Source organism: Pituophis catenifer, unplaced genomic scaffold, assembly GCF_029215685.1.
Source record: "Pituophis catenifer annectens isolate HBS135680 unplaced genomic scaffold, rPitCat1.0.hap2 SCAF_1, whole genome shotgun sequence".
Classification (NCBI taxonomy): domain Eukaryota; kingdom Metazoa; phylum Chordata; class Lepidosauria; order Squamata; family Colubridae; genus Pituophis; species Pituophis catenifer.
In genome coordinates this window covers 215,940,367-215,966,820 of record NW_027256881.1, presented here as the reverse complement: position 1 = coordinate 215,966,820, position 26,454 = coordinate 215,940,367, and the positions used below count along the sequence as shown (strand labels likewise).

Here is a 26,454-nt window from a genome sequence, read left to right as displayed (position 1 = left end):
CCTACAGATGTATAAACACCACTGAAGGTGGAGATGGTGAACCTGTACCTCTTGTGCTTTGTAATCAGTCTAAAGTTCCTTTGGAAAAACAGAAATGTATCCTCTATTGTCCTAATGAATGTGTGGTGTCTGAATGGAGTCACTGGAGTCAATGCCCAGAGGTACTTTAGTTCTGCCATAGTTCAATTTTGAAATATTAACAGGATCACCCATGACATGCTTAGATCCATAATGCCATAAAAAGAAGGGACTAAGAAATATATATTTTCCTGGAACCCAATATTGTTGCTAAACAGAATGATAGTAAGCTCTTTCTCTAGTGAAGCAATGTATGATATTGTTCTTGATAAATATGTGTTTCTTAGATTATCATTTATAGCACCAGTATTGAAATTTGCTTTACACCCTTAAAGAGCATCGCAGCTCTTCCTAGCAATTTAGCTACAGTGGCTCAAAATGAGGGGAGCAGCTAATTATGAGTGTCTATCAATCTGCACATGTTAAGCCTCTTCTCCGTGAGCTGGATCAGTTGCCAGTAGGCTTCCAGGTTCAGTTCAAGGTGGTTTCAGTTACCTTTATAACTGAAGGATCCCATTCCTTCATGGAATGGGATCAGGTTACCTGAGGAAGTACCTTTCCCTCATTCTGTCTATCCATCTCATTCGTTCCAGCAGAAGAGGCATGCTATGGGTCCCATTTTCTAAAGGATGCCATTCTAGAGGACCCAGGAAGTGAGCCTTTTCTGTCATAAGTGCCTGCTGGTTGGAACATCATCCCTCTGAACAAGTGGGCATGGGGTTCAGAACATGTGGTAGAATCACATGCGATAATTCTGTTGCAAAGAGTTTGTGATTTGATCCTGGCTACCAATTTCATATATAGCATTGTGGTGGTTTTTTTTATGTTGCTTTTCCAGTGTTGCTAGCTGCCCAGAGTCATCATAATGAGATGGTGACCATATGAATTTCCACCCATCTTATTTGATTGCTATAGTGATCTTCTATTTTCAGTGTTTATATACAGTAACTATACAGTAAATGAATAAGCTGAGTACCAAGCTCTTTCTGAAGATTCAGTGGCAGCAATGTTTAAACCAAATGCCTTTTCTTGTAACATGTCCAAAACCCCAATTGCATGAAAATATTTGAGGCATTTCCTGGGCCTGGTAATTCCCAAGGTGTCAAACTCCCAAATGTAAGCAATGTATGAGATGATAAAGAGATTTCTCTATTATGAATGCCCATGTGTTTTCTCTCTGTAAAATATCCTCAATAGATGCTACTAATAATTGACAGCCAAAATCCCTGTGAATGCCGCCTGAAATTCATAATTGATCCTGATCTTAAGATTTAATGTGAAGAGTTTGCATTTATACTTGAAAAAGAATCATCCTGAGGAAACAGTCCTTCGTATATGCTATTATGCTGTCATATTGTCATCATTCTATTGACATTATAATAAGCAAATCATTTTGAATAGCTATGTTGTTTTCATAGTAAGACTATGAACCAATACAGATTCAATAAGCCTGGCTTCTAAAAATATTTAAATGCACTACCATATGCAAAATGCTGCAAATTATTTTTCATGGTTGCTATCAGCATAACAATCCACTCAGTTCTTTAAAAAAAATATCTGTCCTACGGATTCTTATTTGCCATTATTCAGTTATATTCTTTCATAGGCAAAACAATAAGACTATAGAATGATGCTCTTAGTTTAATTGCTGTCATACTAAATCTATACTCAAATCATCTTACTACAGATAGTTCTTGAGGCTGCCGGTATTGCTATCACTAAGCAATGAAGTTCTAAAGCACAATGTCATATGAACACATTGCTTAGCAATGGCAGTGGTAACCCTAATGGTAACTCTAAGACACGTAGGTTGCTAAGCATGAAGTGGCAGGAGTGATAAGTAAGGAACGCAGTGATGTCCAACGGGGTGGTGGTTGCTGTGGTGATGTGGAGGGGAGGCTGAGAGAGGCCCTAGGAGGCCCAGTGCAGTTGTGTGCAAGCACATGAACACAAGTTGCATGGAGGGTGCTGTGTAGCCTGAGCTCAGAAAGACCGGGGGATGGACAATGTGGCAGGACAAAGACATAAAAAGACTGGGAGATGGCACAGCAAAGTGTGAGTGCAGGAAAGTCAAAGGATGGATGGTGCAGCAGGGCATAAGTGCAGGAATGCTGCCCCCAGGTAAGGTTGAAAGTTGGAAGCATGGTTCTCCAGTAGTTCACCTCCTTTCTCCTTGCCCAGTTCCAATCAGTGTTGGAGGGGAGAAGAGATCTATCTTAGGCTCCTCTTATCTGGGATGCATCAAGTTTTGGGTCTCTCCTATTTAACATCTGGGTGAAGTCACTGGCCAGGATGAGGTTCAATATCACTAGTATATATCTGTTCTGCCCCAACTATGGACCCCAAAGAATGCAGCACACACAAAGTCCATACAAACCTTAATTTACTAATTAAAGAATACTAATGAGCTTTCTTAGTAGTTGTTCGAACACAAGTACAATAAATCAGTCTTTTCTGAACAAGGGCTTTTAATTTAACTTCATTAACAGCCGACAAGAATTCAAAGAATAATAACTCAGTTCTGAGGCACAGTATTTCAGATAACCATAATCTTACTGTGGTTGGCAGAATGCCAAGAAGCAATTTGCAGGAAAACTGATAAAAGAAACAAGAGCCAAATCAAGCGTTTTTTGTAATCAAGATGCGAAGGAATTTGAACGAAGTTGTTCCCTGCAAATTGCATCAGTCGTCGTCCTTCCTTAAATAGGCTAGGGGAGTGGCCAATTAGCCCCAAGCCTTACTCTTGAGGAGACCTCCTCCTGAGGAGCCACTCCTGCCTTTTTGCAGCCTGCGCGCTTGTGCATCGAGAAGAGGGTCCTCCTCTTCTTCTTCTTCACTTATGGAAGCTTCTGGAGGTTCTGAAGGCCCTGGCTGAATTCCCGCCTCTGGCACCACATTTTCTCCATCCTCCTCATTGTCCGACTTGAGTGCCAACTGCACAGGCTGCTGGCACAGCACCACACAAGCCTCCTCGCTGTCGGAATCAGCTACTAACTCCACAGGCCGCTGACGGGCCACAACAATATCCCACCCCCAAACGAAACAAGTGCTTACTCAGGACCTGGAGGTTCTGAGGGTCTAGATCAGGGGTGTCAAACTTGCATCATCACAGCATCGTAACACATTATATATATATATAATTTGTTTCTGTAGGCATGTTTGCCACATTCTTGAAAACGAGATTTTTTTCTTAGTTATATAGGATTCCTTTTATCTGGGAATACAAAATCCATATGATAGAAAATCTTTATTAGATTAACACAAGTTTACTAAACAGTTTGCTAGCTTTCAAAATTTCAAAAAAAAAAAACTTTTTCCGAAAGTTTATTTATTTATTTTTTTTGAAACTTCAAGGCTGATGGAGAAAGGAATAAATATAGCAAGGGTTCAATCCATACCTCTCTCAATTTCAGCCCGGATGAAGTATTAGAGAATCTGCAGATGTGAAAATTAGTTTTTATCAGCTTTGCTAGTGGTGTGAAGTTGCACTAGAGATTCTCCCAAGGCTTGTTAAGAATAGGAAACAAGCAAATATTTGTTAGGGATCCATTTTTGGAACTGTAATATCCAGTTAAAACTGTTTTACCCATATGTGATACATGAGGTTCCTTTAGTAAGTTTAAAAGAGAAAAGAAAGTTAATTCTACTTAACGGCTAATGGTTATATCTGATTTGTGTGTAGAGAAAAAATATATTTTTCTGTGACATTCACTATGTCTACATACTGTATTTATGTCTATGAATAAACAGAAGACATACAGGTAATCCTTGTCCTAGGCCACTCGCTTAGCGGATTCAAAGTCCCAACAGTCAGGCTTCCCACACACACACAGTCACATGATGACATTTTGGGCACTTGGCAACCAGGCCACATTTACAGCTGTTTGCAGCATCCCACAATCACATAACAGTTTTGCCAAAAAGAACAGCATTTATTTCTGGTTTTCAGCAACATTCTGCAGGAAAAAAATGGCCAAAACATTGGCTTTATGACTGTCATGAGATACAACCATGATGAGCAGTCTATAATATTAACTCAAGGACTACCCAAATACTATTAACAGATAGGATTAGTGTTATTTATATGATTTATAAACCAGTTATATATTCCATTTCTTTTTCTTACCTAAGGTTCATTTTGGGAATTCTTGCATCAAGACTATGTCTTGCCTGTTTCAATAAACATGGGGAAATTAAATTGAAGCACATTTCTCTTCAGAGACTTCATATGAATTCCACTTAACAATAGTAGGTTCACACATCATTACTTGATTTTCTCCTTCTGCACAGACAGCAGAGAAAATATCATCTCCTGTTAAATATTCAGCATTGAAGAACTATGGCAATACCTGTGATGTCTTGGCTCTCTGTTCATCTGACTTGGAAATGTAATTAATTGACTTCACTTGAATTCATCAAAGCACTCTTAAACTGAGTTAATATGCAAGTTGGGCCACAAGTCCCTGAAATAATTATCTCAGATTTATTGTATCTGATGTCAGGGTTGTTTTTTGTTTTTTTTTTGCTTACAAGAATTGATAACTCGCAATATTTCATCTGAGTGACCTCCTTGTTTGCATCAAATGTTAACATTTAGAGTAGCTAATTCAGAAGGGTTTGATAACCATTCATTTAATTATGTAAATATGTAAAGCAAGACATGGGATGAAAGAAAAAAATAATGTTCCTTATTGTGGATCAGCAACACTTTCATGACTTATCTGACTATTAAATATGTTCTAATAAATAAAATCGGTATTACTAAAGTATTAACGGATAACTTCAAAAGTGGAAATAAGACATATGATTAGTTTCACTAGCTTTTGACAGCAACACCTGGATATTTTAGGTCATAATTCTGAATTGGCTATAGAGAAGAATTCAAATCATTTCCTTGGTAAGAAGATTAAAATTAATAGTTTCATCAATGCTCTTATACCTGAGGGTAGGAAACTATAAACTCCCTTTTTATAGTCCTCAGAACCATTCCAAAATTTAGTACTGTGGTTGCTGAAAATCTCTAGCTTGTAATCTTACGATTTTCAGTTGGGAACATATACAGTCTCTGATAAAATGCCTAGGAAGGACTTTAGGCAGTTTAAAAAACAAGGCAAGCAAACTCTCCTTGCAAAATATAAGAAAATAAATTAAAAAATCTCAGCTGCTGCCAGTGGTGGAATTCAATTTTTTTTTACTACCGGTTCTGTGGGCGTGGCTTGGTGGGCATGATGTGGCTTGGTGGGCGTGGCTTGGCAGATGTGGCAAGAGAAGGATACTGCAAAATCCCCATTCCCTCCCCACAACTGGAGGAATAATATTGCAAAATCCCCATTCCCACCCCATTCTGGGGCCAGCCAGAGGTGGTATTTGCCGGTTCTCTGAACTACTCAAAATTAAAATTTCTGCTACTGGTTCTCCAGAACCTGTCAGAACCTGCTGAATAGCACCCCTGCTGCTGCCACATATTTATGTAGCCAAACCTATTTTGTACTATTATCCACTCTCCCCATCTTAAAAAAAGTTTGGCGCACGAGCATGCGCACGGCGATTGCGCGCAAAATGCGTGCGCGAAGAGAACCGGTGGTAACACTGGTTGGAACCCACCACTGCATCATAACTGAATAATAGCACTTTGAGAGCCAGGCAGGAGATTTCAGCAGAAAGCATTTCCTCTCCTTCCCTTAGCTGTAGTTCATTGTTACAGTGGCACCCAGCAGGACAAAAACACTGTTATTTTGACTTTTTCCTCTTTTCCTCTTGATCAGGAGGGAAAGTAGCCTAACCATTGCAGGATTCAGGGTTGAGACCAATATTTGTTTCAATGTAGGGGCTCAAGGATATTATTAAAATTGAAGTTGTTTAAATGTACTGCCGGGATCCTTCCACCAGTCCTTCGAAGATACTTGCCTGTGGGAAAACCTTTATGGCCTCAGGCAATTAGTGCACAATTACCTACCCATTTCAAAATCACACAAGCAAAAGAGGTTTACAAGCCATCGAGGCCCTTCTCCAACCCATAAAAAAAAGCTTAATATGCCAATTGATAAGTGGATTCCAAATGTTTGACTGTTTAAAGGTTAGTAAATAAAGTGGTCATTTTCTCAAGTTCCATAATTTCCAGTGCACGCACAGGGCTACGAAGAACAATCGGTGAAATGCTTTCTCTCTCTCTCTTTAAGAGCTGTGCTTACCCTCCTCCCAACCCCCGCCTTTAAAAACATGTCAACGTTTTCTTCTTTAGTCCACTCTTTTGAATTGGATTAATCATGATTTTAATTATCATTTTTAACTGGAGCGTCTCTAGGTGGAAAAAATAGAGTGTACGGTGCAATAATGAAGCAGATTAATGTGGGCTATCTATAAGCGGCTCCTGTTTATTTCAGTAAAACATGTTTCCATGTGAGTTTCCATTCAGTTTTACTGAAACAAACAGGAGCCACTCACAAAGAACAATCCCACTCATTCCATTGGAGGAATGAATTGTAATGAATTGTTCATTATGATTGACAAAGCATTTGGTAAATTCCAGAGTACCTGACAAACACACATTTTGTTATGATTGACAAAGCATTAGAATGCCGTGTCCCTGAATAGCAATAGCAATAGCACTTAGAGTTATATACCACTTCACAGTGCTTTACAGCTCTCTCTAAGTGGTTTACAGAGTCAGCCTATTGCCCCCAACAATCTGGGTCTTCATTTTACCCACCTCGGAAGGATGGAAGGCTGAGCCAACCTTGAGCCTGGTGAGATTCGAGCTGCCAAATTGTAGGCAGCCAGCAGTCAACAAAAGTAGCCTGCTATACTGCACTCTAACCACTGCGCCACTGCAGCTCTTACTCACATTCATTTGTGTTTTGTTACATTTTTATGTTTATGTTGAGAGCTTCATACAAGTACAGGTAGTCCTCAACTTACAACTGGTTGTTTTACAGTTGTTCAAAGTTACAATGGCCCCAGAATGAGTGCTTTATGGCCCCTAAAATCACCCCTGGCCATCTTAAATTGTGACTCAACATTCTACTATGGTCATGTGATTGCATGTCAAGTGGGACAGTTTTACAATTGGTTGCAGTGTTCTATGATCACATGACTGTGATTCGCTATGTTTTTGGTAGCATTTTTTGCCAGTTTCTAGCCCAAAAAAAAAAACATCCCCTCAAATGAATGCATTCACTGAACAACTGTGGTGTTTTTTTTAACGACCATCATGTTTCCTTAACAACCGCTGTGAAAAAGGCCAGAAAATTGCTTCCAGTCACATGGGAGCCTCAATTTACAATTGTAACAACATATGACTGAGATTTCCAGTCCCAGTTATGGTCATAAGTCAAGGACTACCTGCAAACTTTCTCAAATTGCCTTGTTTTTAGATAAACTGGATTTTTTTTCCATTTATTAAAAGTCCAGTGGAAGGAAAGGGGGTTCCAGAAATCACTGCCATTATGAAATTTTTAATGGAGTTTATTTTATGTGGAGCTTATTAAATTGATAATAGAACATTTACATCTGTATACAGGTTGCTATCAATGGTTCGTTATGCTCTTACAGTAAAGCCAATCTAATTCCTTCCCCGATGCAGCGTTTTCTGCAATGACAGATTCCACTTACACATTTCATTTTGAATAGCTTGTTAAACCTCATCTTCCTGCTGCCACATGCAAGTATTACAATAAATTACAGGGTCAACAAGCATGTCACATCCTGTGTAATCGGGTATTATAAAGGTCATATGAAGAATTAGTTGCAGAAATCATACTAACATCAGCAAGGAGATATTTAAACATTGCTGAACATGTCAGCATCTTCTTAAGAAATATTTCGAATAAGAGCTCCTTGCTCACAACACAGCAAGTACAGCCTTGCTCTTCATTTCTCCTGTTTAGAAATTTTTAACACATTATGGTAGCATTACTGTATCTGTCAAAGTGCATCCAATTCATTATAGTTTTTTATACAATGGATACCAAGCAGATACCAAACAAGCAGTTTTAACCATTTGGTGGCTTTCTAACCAGGTAGTCTCTTCCAGACACGCACACACATTTTCTGTATTATTTTTTGAAACTCATCAAGGATTACTACCCAGTGGTGAAATCCAATTTTCTTTACTACCGGTTCTGTGGGTGTGGCTTGATGGGAGTGATGTGGCTTGGTGGGCATGGCAGGGGAAGGATACTGCAAAATCTCCATTCCCTCCCCACTCCTGGGGGAAGGATACTGCAAAATCTCCATTCCCACCCCACTCCAGGGGAAGGATAGTGCAAAATCCCCATTCCCTCCCCACTCCTTGGGGAAGGATACTGCAAAATCCCCATTCCCTCCCCACTCCTGGGGGAAGGATATTGCAAAATCTCCATTTCCACCCCACTCTGGGGCCAGCCAGTGGTGGTATTTTCCGGTTCTCCAAACTACTCAAAATTTCCACTATCGGTTCTCTGAACTGCTCAAAATTTCTGCTACCGGTTCTCCAGAACCTGCTGGATTTCACCCCTGTTACTACCTAAATTGTAGCAAATTCCACCAGGGGTAGAAGAAACTCAAATGGTCAATCAGTATATTCTACATCACAAAAATAATCACACATGGAGAACAAGGGATTATCATTTCTGGGGGGAGAGAAACAACTAAACTGTTGCCATTTATTATTTCTAATATTTTTTTTTAAATTTGATTTATATGCCGCCCTTCTCCGGAGACTCAGGGCGGCTTACAATGTGCTAAGCAATAGCCTTCATCCTTCTGTATATTTATACAAAGTCAGCTTATTGCCCCCACAAACTGGGTCTTCAATTTACTTACCTTAGAAAGGATGGAAGGCTGAGTCAACCTTGAGCCTTGACGAGATTCAAACCTGCAGTAATTGCAGGCATCTGGTCTTAATAACCAGCTTAATAACAGGGTGCCTTAGACCATTGTACTACCAAGGCTCTAATTTAGAGTAATATTGAAAAGAAACTATGCAAAGCGCTTGGGATTCTGCTGTCTGTCCATCAGCAGGATAAATTAACTGCGAGGGAAAAGTTATTGAAAGAAAGATTACATTCTAAAATGATCTGGATCTGGTTTAGGGGCCAAAATGTTACTCCCAAAAGCAGCCCTCTGGGAGAGGCATTTGGGCAGGAATGCTCTTGACCATTCCACTCTAAAGCCCCTCCCTCCCTGTTCTAGTCACATGACCCAAACTGCAGGATAGGCATCCTGCTCTGGGCTTCCCAATGCACACTTACTGTACACACAAACATTCACCCAGCCACAAAACAAAGGGAGAGGAGAAAAACACACATACAAAAGCAGAGATAGCACATATATTTTGCCCTGATCAGATCCATTTGTTGCTGTTAGTTGCAAAGATGTGTCCGACCCATCGTGACCCCATGGACAACGTTACTCCAGGCCTTCCTGTCCTCTACCATCTTCTGGAGTCCATTTAAGCTCACACCGACTGCTTCAGTGACTCCATCCAGCCACCTCGTTCTCTGTCATCCCCTTCTTCTTTTGCCCTCAATCTTTCCCAGCATTAGGCTCTTCTCCAGTGAATCCTTCCTTCTCATTAGGTGGCCAAAGTATTTGAGTTTCATCTTCAGGATCTGGCCTTCTAAAGAGCAGTCAGGGTTGACCTCCTCTAGGACTGACCAGTTTGATCGTCTTGCAGTCCATACCGACACACATAGGCAGGGAGAGAGAGGGGGTGGAGAGGAAGAGAGAGAGAGAGAGAGAATGGAAACATTCCATGATTTTTCATTTCACAGATGAAAACACAGTTTTTTCCTATGGCTACTGCTAGTCAAAGGTATTAGCAAGAATTCCAGAAGCCATTCTCAGTGGGGATTCCCTACCTTATTTCAGCATTTCAGTTGTTAACAATAAATGCTCATAATAAGCAATGCATTTTGAGTTGTTTGCTAAACCTGTTGCCTAAGTCATTGATAAATGTAGAAGTTGCACACATTTCTAAGATTCCTCTTCAGTGAAAATGATGGAATGATTCTCTCCCTCTCTCCCCCAAAAGCACAGCTGAAAACATGAAAGCCGTCTAGTGGGATCTAATTAGATGACACCCTGGAGTCTCCAGCTCAAATGTCCAAATTCTTAAATATTAGCAAAGAGGAGGAGGAGAATACTTCAGTTTGGATCAATGCCATTTTCCAGTGCTATGTTTCTTAATTAAAATACTTCCCATAAGAGTTACTATTCAGTATCTTTGGGGAAATTAACAAAATCAGTCATAAATTTCATCGTCACATTTAGCTAGGCCTTTGCATTTTCGGTGTATCTGCAATTGCAACTTACAACAGAGATCAGAGTTATAATTAACTGATGAGCAAGTTCAGTTCAGAACCCTATTACAATGTGGTAGTGCAGGTCATTTTAGATAAGTCGAAATTAACAAAGCCCAGACCCAACTAATGTAGGTCTCACGTGTTCACTTGCTTCCTTTTATCTTACCCATAAATATGTTTCCCACATTAAAGGCTAGAAATCTCATCATTCTCAAGAATATGTATTCACACCAAGAAATACTGTTAAAGAATGTTCAGTGTTTTGAGCTGAGAAGTGTTCGAAATCCCATTTCCTCTGGCTTGTTGCAAAAGTAATGAATTTGTTCTAAATTTAATTTAATTTTTTGTGTATCTATGTAGTACTAAAACTCTTGTTGTCATGACCTTTAATTGGGCAAAGCAGTGCGTCATAGGGCAACGATTTTTGAATCAAGGTATTTCAGATGGGCTAACTTACAGAATGTGGCCAAAACTTGGGACTCATGACTCCCAAGGAAATGAAAATTGGGAAAGTTGTGACTGTTTCAGTGCTATTGCCTATGTTGCTGATGTGTTCACGTGATCTTCATTTTCATTCTTCTATGACAGTTTCCCAGACAATTTCTCAATCCTTCACTCCCTCCCCCACCAAGCAGCAAGCACTTAACTACCTAAGGGAGGGGAGATTTCTTAAGCTCCTTGGCAGATTCCCACAAGGAAACTCAGTAGGGAAGCCAGCAAGAAGTTGCTCCTGCACCCACTGTTTTTTGTTTATTCTGCTTTCTCTGTTTAAGTAAGGAAACAGAGCAGGTTGGCTAATAAGTTTTAAAACTTAAGATGTTTTGCTGCCAGGAACGTTGCCATTCTCTAATTATCCTCAAACAGTAAGTTTGGGAAAGAGAATAGATGGGATTTAGCTGGATACTTTAAAGATAGTTTGGAATTAGAACAAAACGTTACTATATTCTGGACCATTTTTACTCAGGTATTCTGGAATTCAGTGTTATCAGTATGTACAGCAACTTAAGTTTATAAATTTAAATCTATACTTAGTTCAGTAAAGATTCCAAGAATACAACATAGAAATAGTGAAAACATCCCTTGGCCTTCACGCACTAAATAAAGTTTTATGAGATGGGACGCATTCTGTGTTTGGCTGAATACACATAATATCCTTGGGAATTTTGCACAAGCAAGCTTTTCAACCTCTCTGAAACCATGGAAGCATGAAGCATGGCCAGGCTTCCCTTTTCTTGATTTCAGCCCAATAGTATAATAAATCAATGTAGAAGAAGTGTTAAAAAAAAAAAAGAGCCAACCAAGGATATTGTAAATATGGCTAAGAGTTGATCTGTTTAGGATTGCAAGTGTTATCTTTATCTAACTTACCGAAGAAGAATATTTGCAGCAAGAGATAACATTTTTGGATTAGCTGGCATGTTTGCTTTTGGAGCCATGTCATGGGCATTCTTGTCCAAAGTTTTTCTAAGGAGATTAGTGTAATTCTAAAATGCTTGCCATGTTTGATGTGATCCAGTTTCATAAATAATGATAAGGAAGCCCTTTCTACCCTCAACCCTCTCTCTTCAGAATCCTTTTATAATCCCAGTTCACTTTTGACTTTTTCTACTAGGATATTAGCTATTAGCATAGACACATTTCAAAACATACGTGCACATGCACCATTATTTTCTATGGATCTATAAAACTAGTTTCCTTTTTTTTTTAATTGGAGGGATTTTTTTTTTTTTTAAAAAATCTATGTTGCCTAGAATTGCTTTCAGTCTTGAAAGTACAAGCATATTCTCTGGATTAAATACAGTGAGCAAGCTGAAAGAATCCACTTGGGTCATCCAGTCCAATCCCTTATTTAGTGCAGGAATCCAGATTAAACATTCCCAACAAATAACATCTATTTTTTCTATTTTTCTTTTGACACATCCAGTACAAAGAAGAGCACATCATTTCTTGGAGTGATTGTTTTTGGCATTAAGCAGTTTAATGTTAAACGGGAATCTGTATTTTTGTAAGTTAAATCCATTATTTGTGCCTGAACTCTGGAATAATAGAGGAGATCACACCCCTTTCCTAGATGAAAGTTCTCCTTTGTGCTTTTTATTACACCTGTGCATTTCAGTGGTATCAGGTCACAGTAGGAAGAAAATGTAAGTGATCAGAAGCAATTTGCCATTTGTGATTATTTATCAAGTCACATAGTTTTATGAAGTTAGGTCTAGAACTTTTACAACTTCCAAGTGAGTGCTCTTTAGGGACAAACTCTCCTCATATCTGCTATGTTTCCTGCAAACATTTCAGGGAAGAGTTAGTTATATGAACAATCTGTCCAGTTAATCTTTTTATGCTTCTTCCACCCGTAATTCCTACATGTCATATAAACCCAGATAAAGGTATTAGAAAGGTATAGATAACAAAATATTTTCTGTGCAGTGGGTGAAAGAATTGCTACTGCTGATCATTTAATCTTAATGTTATGCCATTTGAGAATTTGATTTTTTTTTTCTTTAGAAAGTTTCCTAGTACTTTGGTTGTTATGTCTGTTGCTTGAGCATACTAAAAATCTGTTTTTAGGTTGGTCAGAAAACCCCTTCTTCCCCCATTTGGAAGAACAAAATAACAGAGTTGGAAGGGACCTTCGAGGTCTTCTATTCCAACCCCCTGTTTAAACAGCAGACCCTACCATCTCAGACAAGTGATTGTCCAATCTCGTTTTAAAGACCTCCAGTGATGGAGCATCCATAACATCTAAAAGCCATTCCTCTGATAATTGTTCTCACTGTCAGGAAATTTCTCCTTATTTCTGGGTTGCTTCTCTTCTTGATTAGTTTCCATCCATTGCTTCTTATTCTGACGTCAGGTGCTTTGAAGAATTCCAGTGAGCAGAGTCTCCTCACATTTATCTTCCTGTTGACATGTCCAAACACTATATGATTCATCTCCCATATGGTCAATGGTCATAAAACCATATAACGTTATATTGGGATCATATCAAGAGTTAGTCTGGGCAAATCCATTGAAAAAGACCAGGTGAGGGAATCTACACAAAATCCTTCTTTACCAATTCTTGCATCCATCCTCTGTCTTTTTCTGCACTTGCACAGCCACTTCTGAAAACTGTTTTTGTCCCTTTCTGCTGAGCCTCACTTTTTTGTTTCTCCAAGAAAGAAGAAGCGGCTGCTTTAATGCCATTTGAGGGGTCCTTGGTGCTCTCTGAGCTTGGTTGTTTTCTTGAAGATCTTTCATTACCCAACTAGCTAACATTATCAGTGGACCCAGGGGTGGGTTCTAATTTTTTTTACTACCGTGTGGCTTATTTTGTAGGTGTGGCTTGATGGTCATGAGACAGTGGGTGTGGCTTGATAGTCTTGAGACTGGGTAGGCGTGGCCAACTCAATGTCACTCACATCAAGTGGTGCCTCACCTTGCCCCTCCCCTCCCAGCCATTCCTTGTCACACCCAGCCTCAGCGTATCTATAGTTCTGTAAAAATCTTGTTCACCTTTTTTCAACTTTATTATCTACATACTATGGATGCACTTTCATGGACCACTGAAAGGAGGAAATGGCTCACATGCTTTGCCCAAGAGTGTGATAGGCAACAGGCTTTTAAGGGGCTGCCAGAAAGAAGGGGAGGCAATGTATTTTCCAAAGCACCAGAAGGCAGAACAAGAAGCAATGGATGGAAACTGAACAAAGAGAGAAGCAACCTAAAACTAAGGAGAAACTTTCTGACAGTGTAAACCAATATAGGTGCAGAAATATTTCAGTCATAATTTCGCATATAAAATAGCCATTTGTGTAATACAACCTGCCTATTGTTCAAAACAGTCATTAGTATTATGGCTGATGTTTGACAGCAAGCCTAAAAGTCAAAGATTACAAGAGTGCTTCTTTCTCTGTATGTATAGAAAACATCACATACCAGGAATAACATATTAAAATGGAGTTATGCAGTGGTGGATTTCAACATTTTTTACTACTGGTTCTGTGGGTGTGGCTTGGTGGGCGTGGCATGACAGGGGAAGGTTACTGCAAAATCCCCATTCCCTCCTCACCCCACTAACCTGCTCTGGGAAGAAATCAAACTCCCCCTTCTTCATTTCCACAAATAAAATATTACTCAAAAGAAAAGCAAGGAAAAATCAAGCTACTAAGAAGGAGCCTGCCTGATACACATTCCACATTCCTGCCAGCTGCATAAAGGAAACTTTGTAAGAAGGAAACAGCTACCGGTGCTTAGAGATAATAGAAAGTGGAAGCTGGAAGTTCAGTTCCATTTACAAGCAGGCAGAAAACTAATTCAAGACAGGATTTTTCACAATGGAAATGGCCCAAACCTTTTTAGAAACACAAAGCCCATGTTGCACAAATCACAAAACTTCAAAAACATAGAACCATATAAGAATCCCTCCTCTTAATCCAGTTTGTTTTTCAGCTGACCCAGAAACGAACTGCTGAATGTCACTTTGCTTCTGCAAGCAAAAATTTCCTTCCAGCATCTGCATCTTGGCATGTCAATTTAAAGCGACGGTGTCTTTTTTTTTTTTTTTCCTTTTTCTTTGCCAAGTGATCTCCTGGCTGAGAAGTGATTAGTTGGAAGCTTCTCAATTTAAAGCGACGGTATCTTGGTTTTTTTTTTTTCTCTATTTTCTTTGTCAAGTGAGCCCTGACTTTTTCCTTCTAGCCGATCAGCTGGGAGTCGGGAGGCAATGAATAGATTGCGGGCGGGGCCAGGCAGAGGTGGTATTTACTGGTTCTCCAAACTACTCAAAATTTCCACTACCGGTTCTTGTGAACCGGGGAGAACCGGTAGCAGCCCACCACTGAGTGCACCCCTCATTGCTGCCTTGAGCTGCAAATATTTTCTATTGATTAATGCAGATTGTACCAGAATTTGTGTTTGAACCAAGCGACTCTATACATAAGAGCCAATGGGAGGTAGCAGTGAAAATCTTGGACTAGAAACACAGATGTAGGATCAAAACAACCACAAGCAAACGGCCAGTCATTCTCTCTCAGCTCAAACTCTCGCACAAGGCGAATTGCATCTTGGAATATTGCACCCAGTTTTGTTTACCATGATATAAAAAAGATGTTGAGACTCTAGAAAGAGTGAAGAGAGGAGCAACAAAGATGGTTAAGATACTGGAAGCTAAAACATATAAAGAACAGTTGCAGGAATTGGGTATGTCTAGTTTAATGAAAAGAAGGACTAGGGCTGACATGATAACAGTGTTCCAATATTTGAGCAGCTGCCTCTAAGAAGAGGGGGGTCAACCTATTCTCCAAAGCACCTGAAGGCAGGACAAGAAGGAAGGGATGGAAACCAATCAAGGAGAGATCTAACTTGGGATAAATTTCATGACAGTTAGAACAAATTCAATCAGAATAGAGCTGGAAGGGACCTTGGAGATCTTCTAGTCCAACTTACTGCTCAAGGTGGAGATCCTGTACCGTTTCAGAAAGGTAGTTGCCCAGTCTTTTCTTAAAAACCTCCAGTGATGAAGCACCTATAACTGTTCCACTGGTTAATTGTACTCACTGTTAGGAAGTTTCTCCTTAATTCCAGATTGCTTCTCTTCATGATTAGTTTCCATCCATTGTTTCGTGTCTTGCTTTCTGATTTGGAAAATAAGTTGACCCCCTCTTCTTTGTTGCAGCCGTTCAAATACTGGAATACTGTTATCATATCACCCCTAATCCTTCTTTTCTCTAGATTAGCCAAACCCAATTCCTGCAACCGTTCTTGATATGTTTTTGTCTCCAGGCTTTTAATCATCTTAGTTGCTCCTTGCACTTTTTTCAAAGTCTCAACATCTTTTTTGTAATGTGGTGACCAAAACGATGCAATATTCCAGGTGTGGTCTTACTAAGGATTTCTAAAGCGGTACTAATACTTCACATGATTTTGATTCTATGCCTCTGTTTATACAACCAAGGATTGTATTAGCATCAGTGGAACGACTTGCCTCCAGAAGTTGTGGGTGCTCCAACACTGGAGGTTTTTAAGAAGAGATCAAACATTTGTCTGAAATAGCATAGGGCTTCTTGCATGAGCAGGGGCTTGGCCTAAAAAACTCCAACGTCCCTTCCAACTCTGTTATTCTGTTAAAGTGGTGGTTGTGGGGGGAAATAGATGTTTTATTATGCTTGGATAGAGACGCATCCTAAATTAAAATAGTAAATGAAGATTGCTACAACTATGTGTGGGCAGAAAACATAAAATGAATACCTTCTTCAATTTTCTCCAAGAGGAGAGTTTTCCTTAGTAAAAGCACCGTTACTGAAAAAATCCAGTTGACGATCTCTTGAAAAGCAATTTCACCATGAAACCTAAAATATTCATGGACAAACCTTGACTGCCTCATCACTTCATACAGTGATGAGTGCAGCATTCCATCCATGAGAGATTTTTTTCCCTTTGATATAATTTTTGAAAGCAATTTCTCTTAAATCTGTGAAATCAAATTGAATAATAAGAACTGGTGGAAGGAGTGGGAAAATTAGCCTGTCCAGCACTAGCAAATAATCTTACAGTATTTGCTGATAGCAATAAGAAATTTTGCTTTCCTTTCCCTAATCCTTACGCAAACCATGTTTGGATCGGATTTTAAATAGGCCTCGATAATAAGTTGTTATAAAACACATCCCAGATACAGTCAATTAAAATGACAGTCATTGCCAAACTGTTTGAGGTGCTTGTTTTCATGCTGAAAAGGTGATCATTTATAAAACCAGCTCCTCTCTTCATCGATTTTCAGTGATTGATTTTAACACAGCAAAATGAATTCAGTAGAGCTATAATTGGGAACTTCTATCAAGATACTTCTCGTTGATTATTATTGGCAAATCATTCATACTATTATTCTTGCCTGCAAGGGCAAACAATCAAATTAATTGTGGGAAAGATAATAAACCATTTGTAAACAGTTGGAAACAGGATTCGTTTTCATGTAATTAAGAAAAATGGCTTATGTTAAATGTCTGGGTGACCATTCTCCAGCAAACAGCTGAGCTTCCTGGAAAAACAGCATGTATATGAAATCACGCCACAAGGTTACAGAGAACGCTACGGAGCTCTTGCATCTGCTTAATTCAGATTTACTGAAGGAGCAAACAGTCTAGTCTCCCTTGGCAAATGCTCAGGAGAAAGACACTGAGGTCACACACACCAGTGTCTGCCTTCCGCTGTTACAAGAGGAATTGTACAAGGGATTTGCTGGTCTTCTGTCAGCTGGGTTTCTGCCAGAGCTGTTTCGGGCTAGGTCCTCCATAGTATTGTGCCTGTGAGCCAAATTGTTCGAGTCTTCTTTTGCATATTCAGGAGGGTGGGGCGTTCTCTCTCTCTCTCTCTTGATTCTGCCAGTCTCTCGCTCTTGAGTTCTGTCTTTGGTGACAGTTGCGAGACAACAGAAGCTTGTGTTTTTGAACTGCTGTCTCTCTAGTTAATGAGCATTGGTGGTGGTGGTGGGGGAAGTAGTGCCCTTGGACTGATTTATGGAAGGATACTTTTTTAAAAAAAAAATCCTTCATATTTATGAGGATAACAAGGCCTGGGAGGGTTGTGGGTTTGATGTGGTTGGGTTATAATCTCATCCAGTTCATGGCATTGGCTTTCATCGCCCGATTCCTCCAAACTCATTTCTATTAATTAAATATCTTCGAGAAAATGCAATTGCATTTTGAAATGTGGATTTGATTTCTGTATTTAGAAGAGGGGGTTGGTTTTCTGCTTTTCCTTACTTCCTTACTTCCTGACAGTTTGCTTCATTCGGAATCAATAACAGGGTTACCACTGACAGGGAATGGCTTAGAATTTGCCACTCTAGCTCTGCCATTCTCAATCACTTAAGCAACTCCATTACCCCCAGCGTCATGATAAAGGGTAGCAAGTTAGGACATTTGTATGCCAAGCTAATTGCCCTTTAGGAGCATCTGAAGGTAATAAATTACTCCGCTTACCGCCTATTCACTTTGCTGCTGCTACCCAAAAGTACCCTTGTAACTGTGCCCTGGGGCAGAGAGAGACATATTAAATGCCTCATTAAGAAGAAAAAGAGAAACAATCAACCAGCAAGCTGAATCTTCCTTAGCCAGCAAAGGTGTCTTCTTGCTGTGCCTGGAAAAAAGTCTCATCTTGCAATATGGCATGATTTTGTTTGCCTCCAAAATAGCACAGCTGTGTCCTCTTCCCTTGCAAGAGAAGGGGAAGGGGAAGGGGAAGGTCCTATGAAGATGATGTCTCCAGAGATATGTGGATAGTGCTAGAGCCTTGAATGGTCTGGGAGAATTCCCCAGAGCCCCAAACTATTTGCCCTATAAAATAGAGTAACAAATGGGAGTGGTGCAGTGGCCTAGAGGTGGAGCTCTTGCCTCACAATCAGGAGGCTGTGAGTTCGATCCTAGGTAGCGCCAGTTACCGTATTTTTCGGAGTATAAGACGCACTGGAGTATAAGACGCACCTTAATTTTGGGGGAGGAAAACAAGAAAAAAAGAATTCTGCCTCTGCCTACCAGCATCAGGATCAGTGGCATCCTCACTTCCATTTGGATTTTGATAATGAGTAGCACAGATCTTTTTATCAGTTTAAATCAAATCCTATCACTCTATTTAACTGGAGGGGTAAGGTGGGGTGGGGGATGATTTTCATGGGGGCAGAAGAGGCACTTGCACCAAAGGCTCCACTCTCAAGATGCCCCCGTCTTCCTACCTATAGCTGTAGGCGTTGAAAGCTTGGCTTTCTTGCAGCAAGGCCCCATAGAGATGCACCACTTCAGTCCTCCTGGACGCTGCCATCTCGTAAATACGGTGCTGGGCTGGTCCGGCAAGCCCCCTGCACCTTTGCTGCCTTGGTCGGAGCCTGATTCTGGAAGCTGTCCGGGGAACAACGGAGGTCAGCACTTGGTTGGCGAAGCAGGCGCTGCGCAGGGGGCATAAGGCAAGGTGCTGCCACCTAAAAACACTGTTGCCGCGATCTCCGCTGCCTGGAGATCTCCGCTGCCTCCCCAATTCCAAAAATGGGGCATGCAGAGGCAAAGAAAGAGCATTGTTTTCGGGCAGTTCCAAGCAATGGAGATCGCAGCAACAGTTTTCAGGTGGCAGCGCCTTGCCTTGCACCTCCTGCGCAGCACCCAGCAAGCCACCAGTTCCTTGAAAATGCAAGCCCACTCAGCACACCCCGAAGCCTGCAGGTGGCCTGCATAAACCACCCTCACTCTATGCTGCACAGAAATCCTATAGGGTGGCCTGCATGGACCACCCTATGCTGGGGGCAGAAATCTCGGGAGGTTAAGGAGAAGTCTACTGCTGTAGGGAATGGGGACCTCCAGTCCTCGCATAAGCTGTGAAGGCAGCCATCAGAACTTCTGGAGCTGCTTCCAGGCAGACCCTGGGAGAACTCAGAGTTCTCGGTGGCTAAAGGGGAAGAAGAAAACTCTGGGCACATTGAGAACACATGTTCTCCTGTTGCTGGAAGAAGGGGAGAAGGGCTGCTTCTCCTGCAGTCTCCCCCACCCCCCCATCCTTGCGCCTTGTGCCTACACTCCCCCATCCTCAGCCACCTTCTCCTCCCAAATAGTCTTCGTGCCGAGAGGGGCTTCATCCACAGTCGAGGTTAATTCCCCCCCTTGCTCTCTTAAACTGAACTGCACTGAGCAGCTGGGGGGGTGGGGGCGGCATGAAGGAGAAATGTCTCAGCTCCCGACAGCCTCTTGGTGTTTTGACCATCCGAAATGGATCAGCACTGCCTCTGCAGTAGCCAGCTGCTGCTTCTGCCAGGATCATTTATCAACAAGTCAGAAAAGCAGTGCAGTTCAGTTTAAGAAAGCACCTAATTCCAGCAACAGGAGAGTGTGCTTTCTTAACGTGCCCAGAATTTTCTTCTTTCCCTTTAGCCACCAAGAAGGAGGAGGGCACGCGGCTCTATGAATTGCATTGGAGAATCGGGGAGGAAAACGCCAGAAAACGCGATGCGTGGAGGCAATGCTCTTGCAAAACGGGTGCTTCTGTATGGAGAGGTATAAGGCAAGGTGCTCATCGCCCACCCTGCCCCTTCTCCAGACTACCCAGGCTGAGGGCAATTGGCTTCTGCTCCTGGCCCAGGAGACAGATCTGGCTAGGAATAAAGAGAAAGTGAGATTGCAGAAAAGGAGGAGGGTGCGCAGTTTTGCGAATTGCTTTGGGGAATCAGGGAGGGAAATGACCATTGCCTCCATGCATCGTGTTTTCCCACAACCTCCCAAGGGTGGGGGCCAGCGGGTGGGTGGGGCTACATTCGGACTATAAGACGCACCCAGATTTTCACTCTCTTTTTGGGGGTAAAAAGGTGTGTCTTAAACTCCCAAAAATATGGTATTTCTCTCTCTGGGCAGCGTGAGTAATTATCTGCTGCAAACTCTGCATTGGTGACAGGAAGGGCATCCGGCCAGTAAACACTCAGCTCCATTCAGTTGCCCCGACTCCACCCCAATGTAAGGGATTAAAAGGAAAAAAAAATAGAGTAGCAAATGGCAGGGTTACCTCTAAATGCTTTGTGTGGACTTCTGGGTATGCATTCCTCCCTGGTTTTCTGGGAAGCTCTGTGTGATGAAATAGACTAGGAGATGGCTAGAGTATATATGTATAACGCTGAAGGCTACTGAAGGTGAAGGCTAAAAAACTAACTTATTTTGTTATCCCCATTGCATTCTCAAGTAGCTTTCCAACTGAGTTCTTTCAATTGGTTCTGGGATTATTATCACTGGAAAACCTCCTATTGCAATTCATGGAGATTTGCCAGGATGATCTGTGAGGGACTTTGAGAAAAATATTTCGTCCTGAAATAATGTATTTCTAATCAAATTGCATGGGTTAACTTTCACTTAACGGGTTTAGGACTACAGGTAGAAAATGTACACTAGAGCTCTATCTTAGCTTATTTTAAAAAAAATAACTAGGCAGATCCAGGCAGGGAAAATATTTCTTTATGTGACAGATTGGGGCCAGAAGTCTTAAAGAAAGCAGAGGGTCCATCCACTTCTGAAGAAGCTGTTCATTCAGTCCTTTTTAAAACACCCTTCACGGGCAACATGTTTGAGAGGATCCTGACTGTGTATTTGGAGAAGATAATTACATATGTATATCTGTATATTTATAATAAATATGTAATATATAATAAGTAAAAGAATGCAAGGTGGATTTTTTCTGTAGTGTCTGATACTGTCTTCTTTTATTCTTTTATTCAACTATAGCATTTGAATTAATGATTTTGGGGAAACGGTACATTTTTTCATAAACCTTTATCAGCTAAAACATCTCTACTATAATGTGGGTGATAAAATAAGGGATAAAATATATTTGCAGTTTGAAAGAATTAAAAGAAACGTATTTCCAGGAATACAGGAGTTCACATTTCACTATAACAATTGAGATATAATTGAAAAGAAAAAATGAAGACAGCTCTAAGACAGATCTACAAAGATGATGGTACCCTTTTTTTCATTCTCTGTGGTTCCAAAATAATTAATAAACCAGTAGCAGCTTGGTTGGTTATTTGGATGACCACCATATAAATCTTCAGCCCCATGTTATGATTCTTCTCCTATTTACATACAGAGGGGTTTTTTTAGATGATTGTCAAATTCAGGGGAAAAGCATTGGTGTTATATAATGAGATTATTCACAAGGGACTCTTTAGCCTGATAGGCAATTTGAAAACCAATTAAATTAATAATGCAGGTAACCATCCTTGCCACAACTGTAAACATGTGCTTGCATAATTCACTTACCCGCATTTTTTTTTTAATCTCTAGCATTGTGATCCCAATATAAGGCAAACAAGGACTCGACATATACTACGAATGCCTTTAAAACCCAAGACCTGCCCTGAAAGTGCACAGCAGAGGCCTTGTATTCTGAATCAAAATTGTTTTCAGTATAGCTACAATTTAACAGGTAAGCATCCTTCATTGTAATTTGGAATGAAATTTAGAGCATTCTGCCCAATATCCACATCAGAATGGCAAAAGTATATAGAGATGGTATATCATTAGGAATACATAACTTTCAAAATTTGGGAGAGAAGCTATAAACTGACAATGGCCGTGGCCTATGAAGAAAACCTTTACAAAATGTTTTATAGGTGGCACTTGCCACCAGCAAGATTAGCCAAAATGTATAAGAACTCCTCCGCCACTTGTTGGAAATGCAACCAGTCTCCAGGATCATACTACCACATGTGGTGGACATTTAAAAAAGCAAGGAGTTACTGGGAGAAAATTCATAAATGGATAGAAATGATAACCGAGCAACATATCGAGTTCAAACCAGAAACTTGCCTCTTAGGTATATTGTCGGAAAGTTATGACAAAGCAACCATTTACTTAGTGTTACATATATTGACGGCAGCTAGAATTACATATGCTAAATATTGGAAAAATGTGAACACCCCACCAGATGATGACATAATTAGGAAAATTTGGGATTGTGCTGAAATGGACAGATTCATTTTAAAAATTAAAGATAAAGAAGACTCAAAATATTACAGAACATGGAATAAATTTTATGACTGGACAGAGACAAGAGGTAGAAAAGAAAGGGAAGTTTATGAATGTCAGTATAACAAAGACGTATAAAACTATGGACATAATATAGAAAAATTTGTAAATAAGATAATGTAAGTAGAAAATTAGTTGAAGTTTTTTTTTAATTTTCTTTTTCTTTTTTGTTGTTGTTGTATTGCTGCAATTACTGTTAACAAAGTACAGTTATAGTTATTAGCATGTATGTTAAGATTAACCGTTGATCTCTCTCTGGCTTTGCTTTATTTGCATTATTATCCTGACATGGCACTGTCTTTTCAATAAAATATTTTTTTTTTTAAAAAAGGAATACATAACTTTCACTGGACTTGAACTTTCAAGGGAGGCCATTTTGAAAATAGCTAGAAAGTTCATGTATTCATTAATTCATGATAATTTATGAATAATTTATGTAAGCTTATGAATTAAGTTCTCATAGAATTATATAAAATTATATACAATTACATATATGTTACTATATTTGCTATAATATGAATTATATTTATATAGTGTATAAATACAGGTATCCCCTGACTTACAACAGTTCGTTTAGTGACCGTTCAAAGTTACAACAGCACTGAAAAAAATGATTTTATGACCATTTGGACACTTAGGAAAGTGTGATCATCCCCATGGTCACGTGACCAAAATTTGTACACTTGGCAACTGGCATGTATTTATGACAGTTGCAGTGACCAGGATCATGGGATCACCTTTTGCAACTTTCTGACAAGCAAAATCAATGGGGAAGCCAGACTCACCTAACAACTGTGTTATTAACTTAACAACTGCAGTGATTCACTTAACAACTACAGCAAGAAAGGTTGTTACATGGGGCAAAACTTACCTAGCAAATGTCTCGCTTAGTGACAGAAATCTTAGACTCAATTGTGGTTATAAATCGAAGACTAACTATATTACTGTGATGGCGAACCTATGGTACATGTGCCACAGGTGGCATGCGGAGCCATATCGGTAGGCACACAAGCGTTGCCCTAGCTCAGCTCCAGCATGCATGCGCACACCAGCCAGCTAATTTTCGAGCCTTCTGTGCCCACCAGAAGTTGGGAAACAGGCTGTTTCTGGCCTCCGGGGGGGGGGAGGCCATTTTTGCCCTCCCCAGGCTCCTAGAAATAAATTATGGGTGTGGGCACATGCGTGTGTGACCTCCCCCCACGCTCCCCCCACTTTTGGCATGCAACGGCAAAAGGGTTAGCCATCACTGCTATATTATATAAATGTTTAATTTTCCTGAAGATTATTACTACCTGTGAGCAGCACTTTATAATCTTTCAGCAATGCTAAAAAAAAAAAAAATGCTTGAGCAATTGCTGAACAAACAGTTGGTAAATGAAGACTGCCTATATTCCAAACTGGCATTATATATGTTAAGTTGCCTTAGCAGTGACAGGGATGGCATATAAATTTAATAAATCAATAGATAAATAAATAAAACAATGCCTGCAATTTTTATATGCTTTTTACTGAAAAAAGATTTTTATCTCCTCTGTGGAAGAATGGCCAACCAAAATGTGAGCATATGCTTCAAAATTTAGAATAACTTTATATTTTAAAAATGAATCTAATGCAGAAGATAGTTCTCTTTGGAAACCATTTTTAGATTACAGATTTCTATGTAGAATTGGACCACATCCAAAATTCAGGTTTTAGAGTTTATATTTTAACTTGGCATATTATCTACATATAATGCATTGAATTGTCTTAATGTATTGTTTTATCATCTCTAGTCTCTTTCTTTCTCCTTTTTTATAACTCCACTTGTGTTAACCAAGTGCCTTTAATAGAGATATTTAGTAATTTAGTAATAATCAAGTAATGTAATAGAGACATGTTTTGATTAGAAAATGGATATGAATGTCTGTAAGCTTCTTAATGATGTATTACAATATATTCATCATACAGTATTTTAGAATTGTTAGTTATCACCTGATTTTCTTGTTTATATTTGACTCTTAATCTTTATTATCTTTTTAATAGTATTTTAAGTATATTTGTATATTTTCCTTTATTTTTTCAAATTAATAATAATACATTATTTGTAAAAAATGAAACATGAAAGGCAGACATGGTTAGAACTTGGACATGAGTTCACCAAAAAGTTTCAGAATTGTAGACTCAGTTGGGAAGTTGAAAAATAATCCTGAACAAAGACATCTGCCACTTGCCGATGCTTGTCTAAAGCATAACAGGAATCCATCCAGAAGTCAAGCTCCACTCGAGAGAGGTGCAAATTTGTAATTCATTGATCTTAATTTCTAGGTTCAGATTGATAAACTATAAAAAGGTACTTAGAAATGGGCTCAAAAAGTCAAAGGTATCAGCTCCTAGAGGCAAAACTTAGAATTCTATAAAGAGCTATTGCCTCATGCAGAGTACAGAATGGACTTTTTATTCTAGGATTCCATCATTCCTGTCTTCCTAATGGAAGCCTGTTTAGAGATATTCCCCTCATTAAAATAAAAGCACGTTCACCTAGGAATTCTATATAACATTGAGCCATAGGGTTCAATTCACGTATGGCAAGAAAAGAACCTGTCTTTCACAATTCTGGTAAGCAACCTGGTAAGAGGATGCACATCCAAAGAAATGAAGTGTTAAGACCACACAGAGGGAAAAATGATTTATATCATTTCATATGCATTTTGTAGACAGAAAAAAAGTCATTTATTTAAGATTTCTAGCTATTTCCAACATTACCTTTGCAGAGCGGTACTTGAAAAAACAGCATTCCCTAATTGGTTATCCTAGCTTGAAGAAGACATTAATATTTTACAAGTGCTTTCTTTCAAGGGAAACATGATTTCTTTTGTCAAACAAAACTCAGTTGGAGATTGTGACAAGCGTTGCTTCAAGGTAGTCGTGCTGCAGAAATTTTTTTACAATTTTTGGCATCCAACGGAGCGGCATGCCACTTGATCACTATGAAGTGCTACATTTCATCATCACTGGACAGTTGTTGGCATACTTGGAGAGAATGTAATTTTTAAGGGCTACTGAAATAAAAACAGAATAATTTAAGGCTGCATGGCTTCTTTTCTTTTAAATAATATTATATTGGTTTCCAAATCGTAAAAAACTATAGCTTCATTTTAAAAAAAAGTTGTTCTAGCATTAATAGGCAGAACCAATTGTAACCATGATGTCTCTTTAGACTGGAGCACATGCCAGCTAAATGAAAATTCAGCCTGTGGACAAGGGATTAGGAATCGCCTTCTAAGCTGCATTCGCAGTGATGGAAAAGCCGTGAATATGAACCACTGTGAGCAGGTAAGATGGGCCCTTAAGTCACCTTTGATATCTAACTGACAACACTCTGCTTCAAAAGTATCTTATCAAATCATTTTGGGTTATTTATTCCATCCTGATTTTCCTAAATCCAACCATATGGTGTCTATGGAGATTCTCAGTCATCCAGACCATGGTTGTCTCAAAGGTATTTTTTCAAAGGGCAACTGGGCGTTCTTGTTCTTTTTTTTTTTCCCCTTGAAAACGTTTTACTTCTCATCTAAGAAGCTTCT

General features: G+C 39.7%; 1 protein-coding gene across 1 annotated transcript in view; it reads left to right on the top strand.

Annotated features, from left to right (window-relative positions):
- THSD7B (thrombospondin type 1 domain containing 7B) overlaps window positions 1-26,454 on the top strand; it is a 469,405-nt gene that overhangs the window by 399,434 nt on the left and 43,517 nt on the right. The window contains exons 16-18 of the mRNA XM_070957022.1: window positions 8-161; window positions 22,148-22,289; window positions 26,088-26,203. Of these exons, the coding sequence (XP_070813123.1) occupies window positions 8-161; window positions 22,148-22,289; window positions 26,088-26,203 (412 nt within the window). The remainder of the gene's footprint in view (window positions 1-7; window positions 162-22,147; window positions 22,290-26,087; window positions 26,204-26,454) is intronic.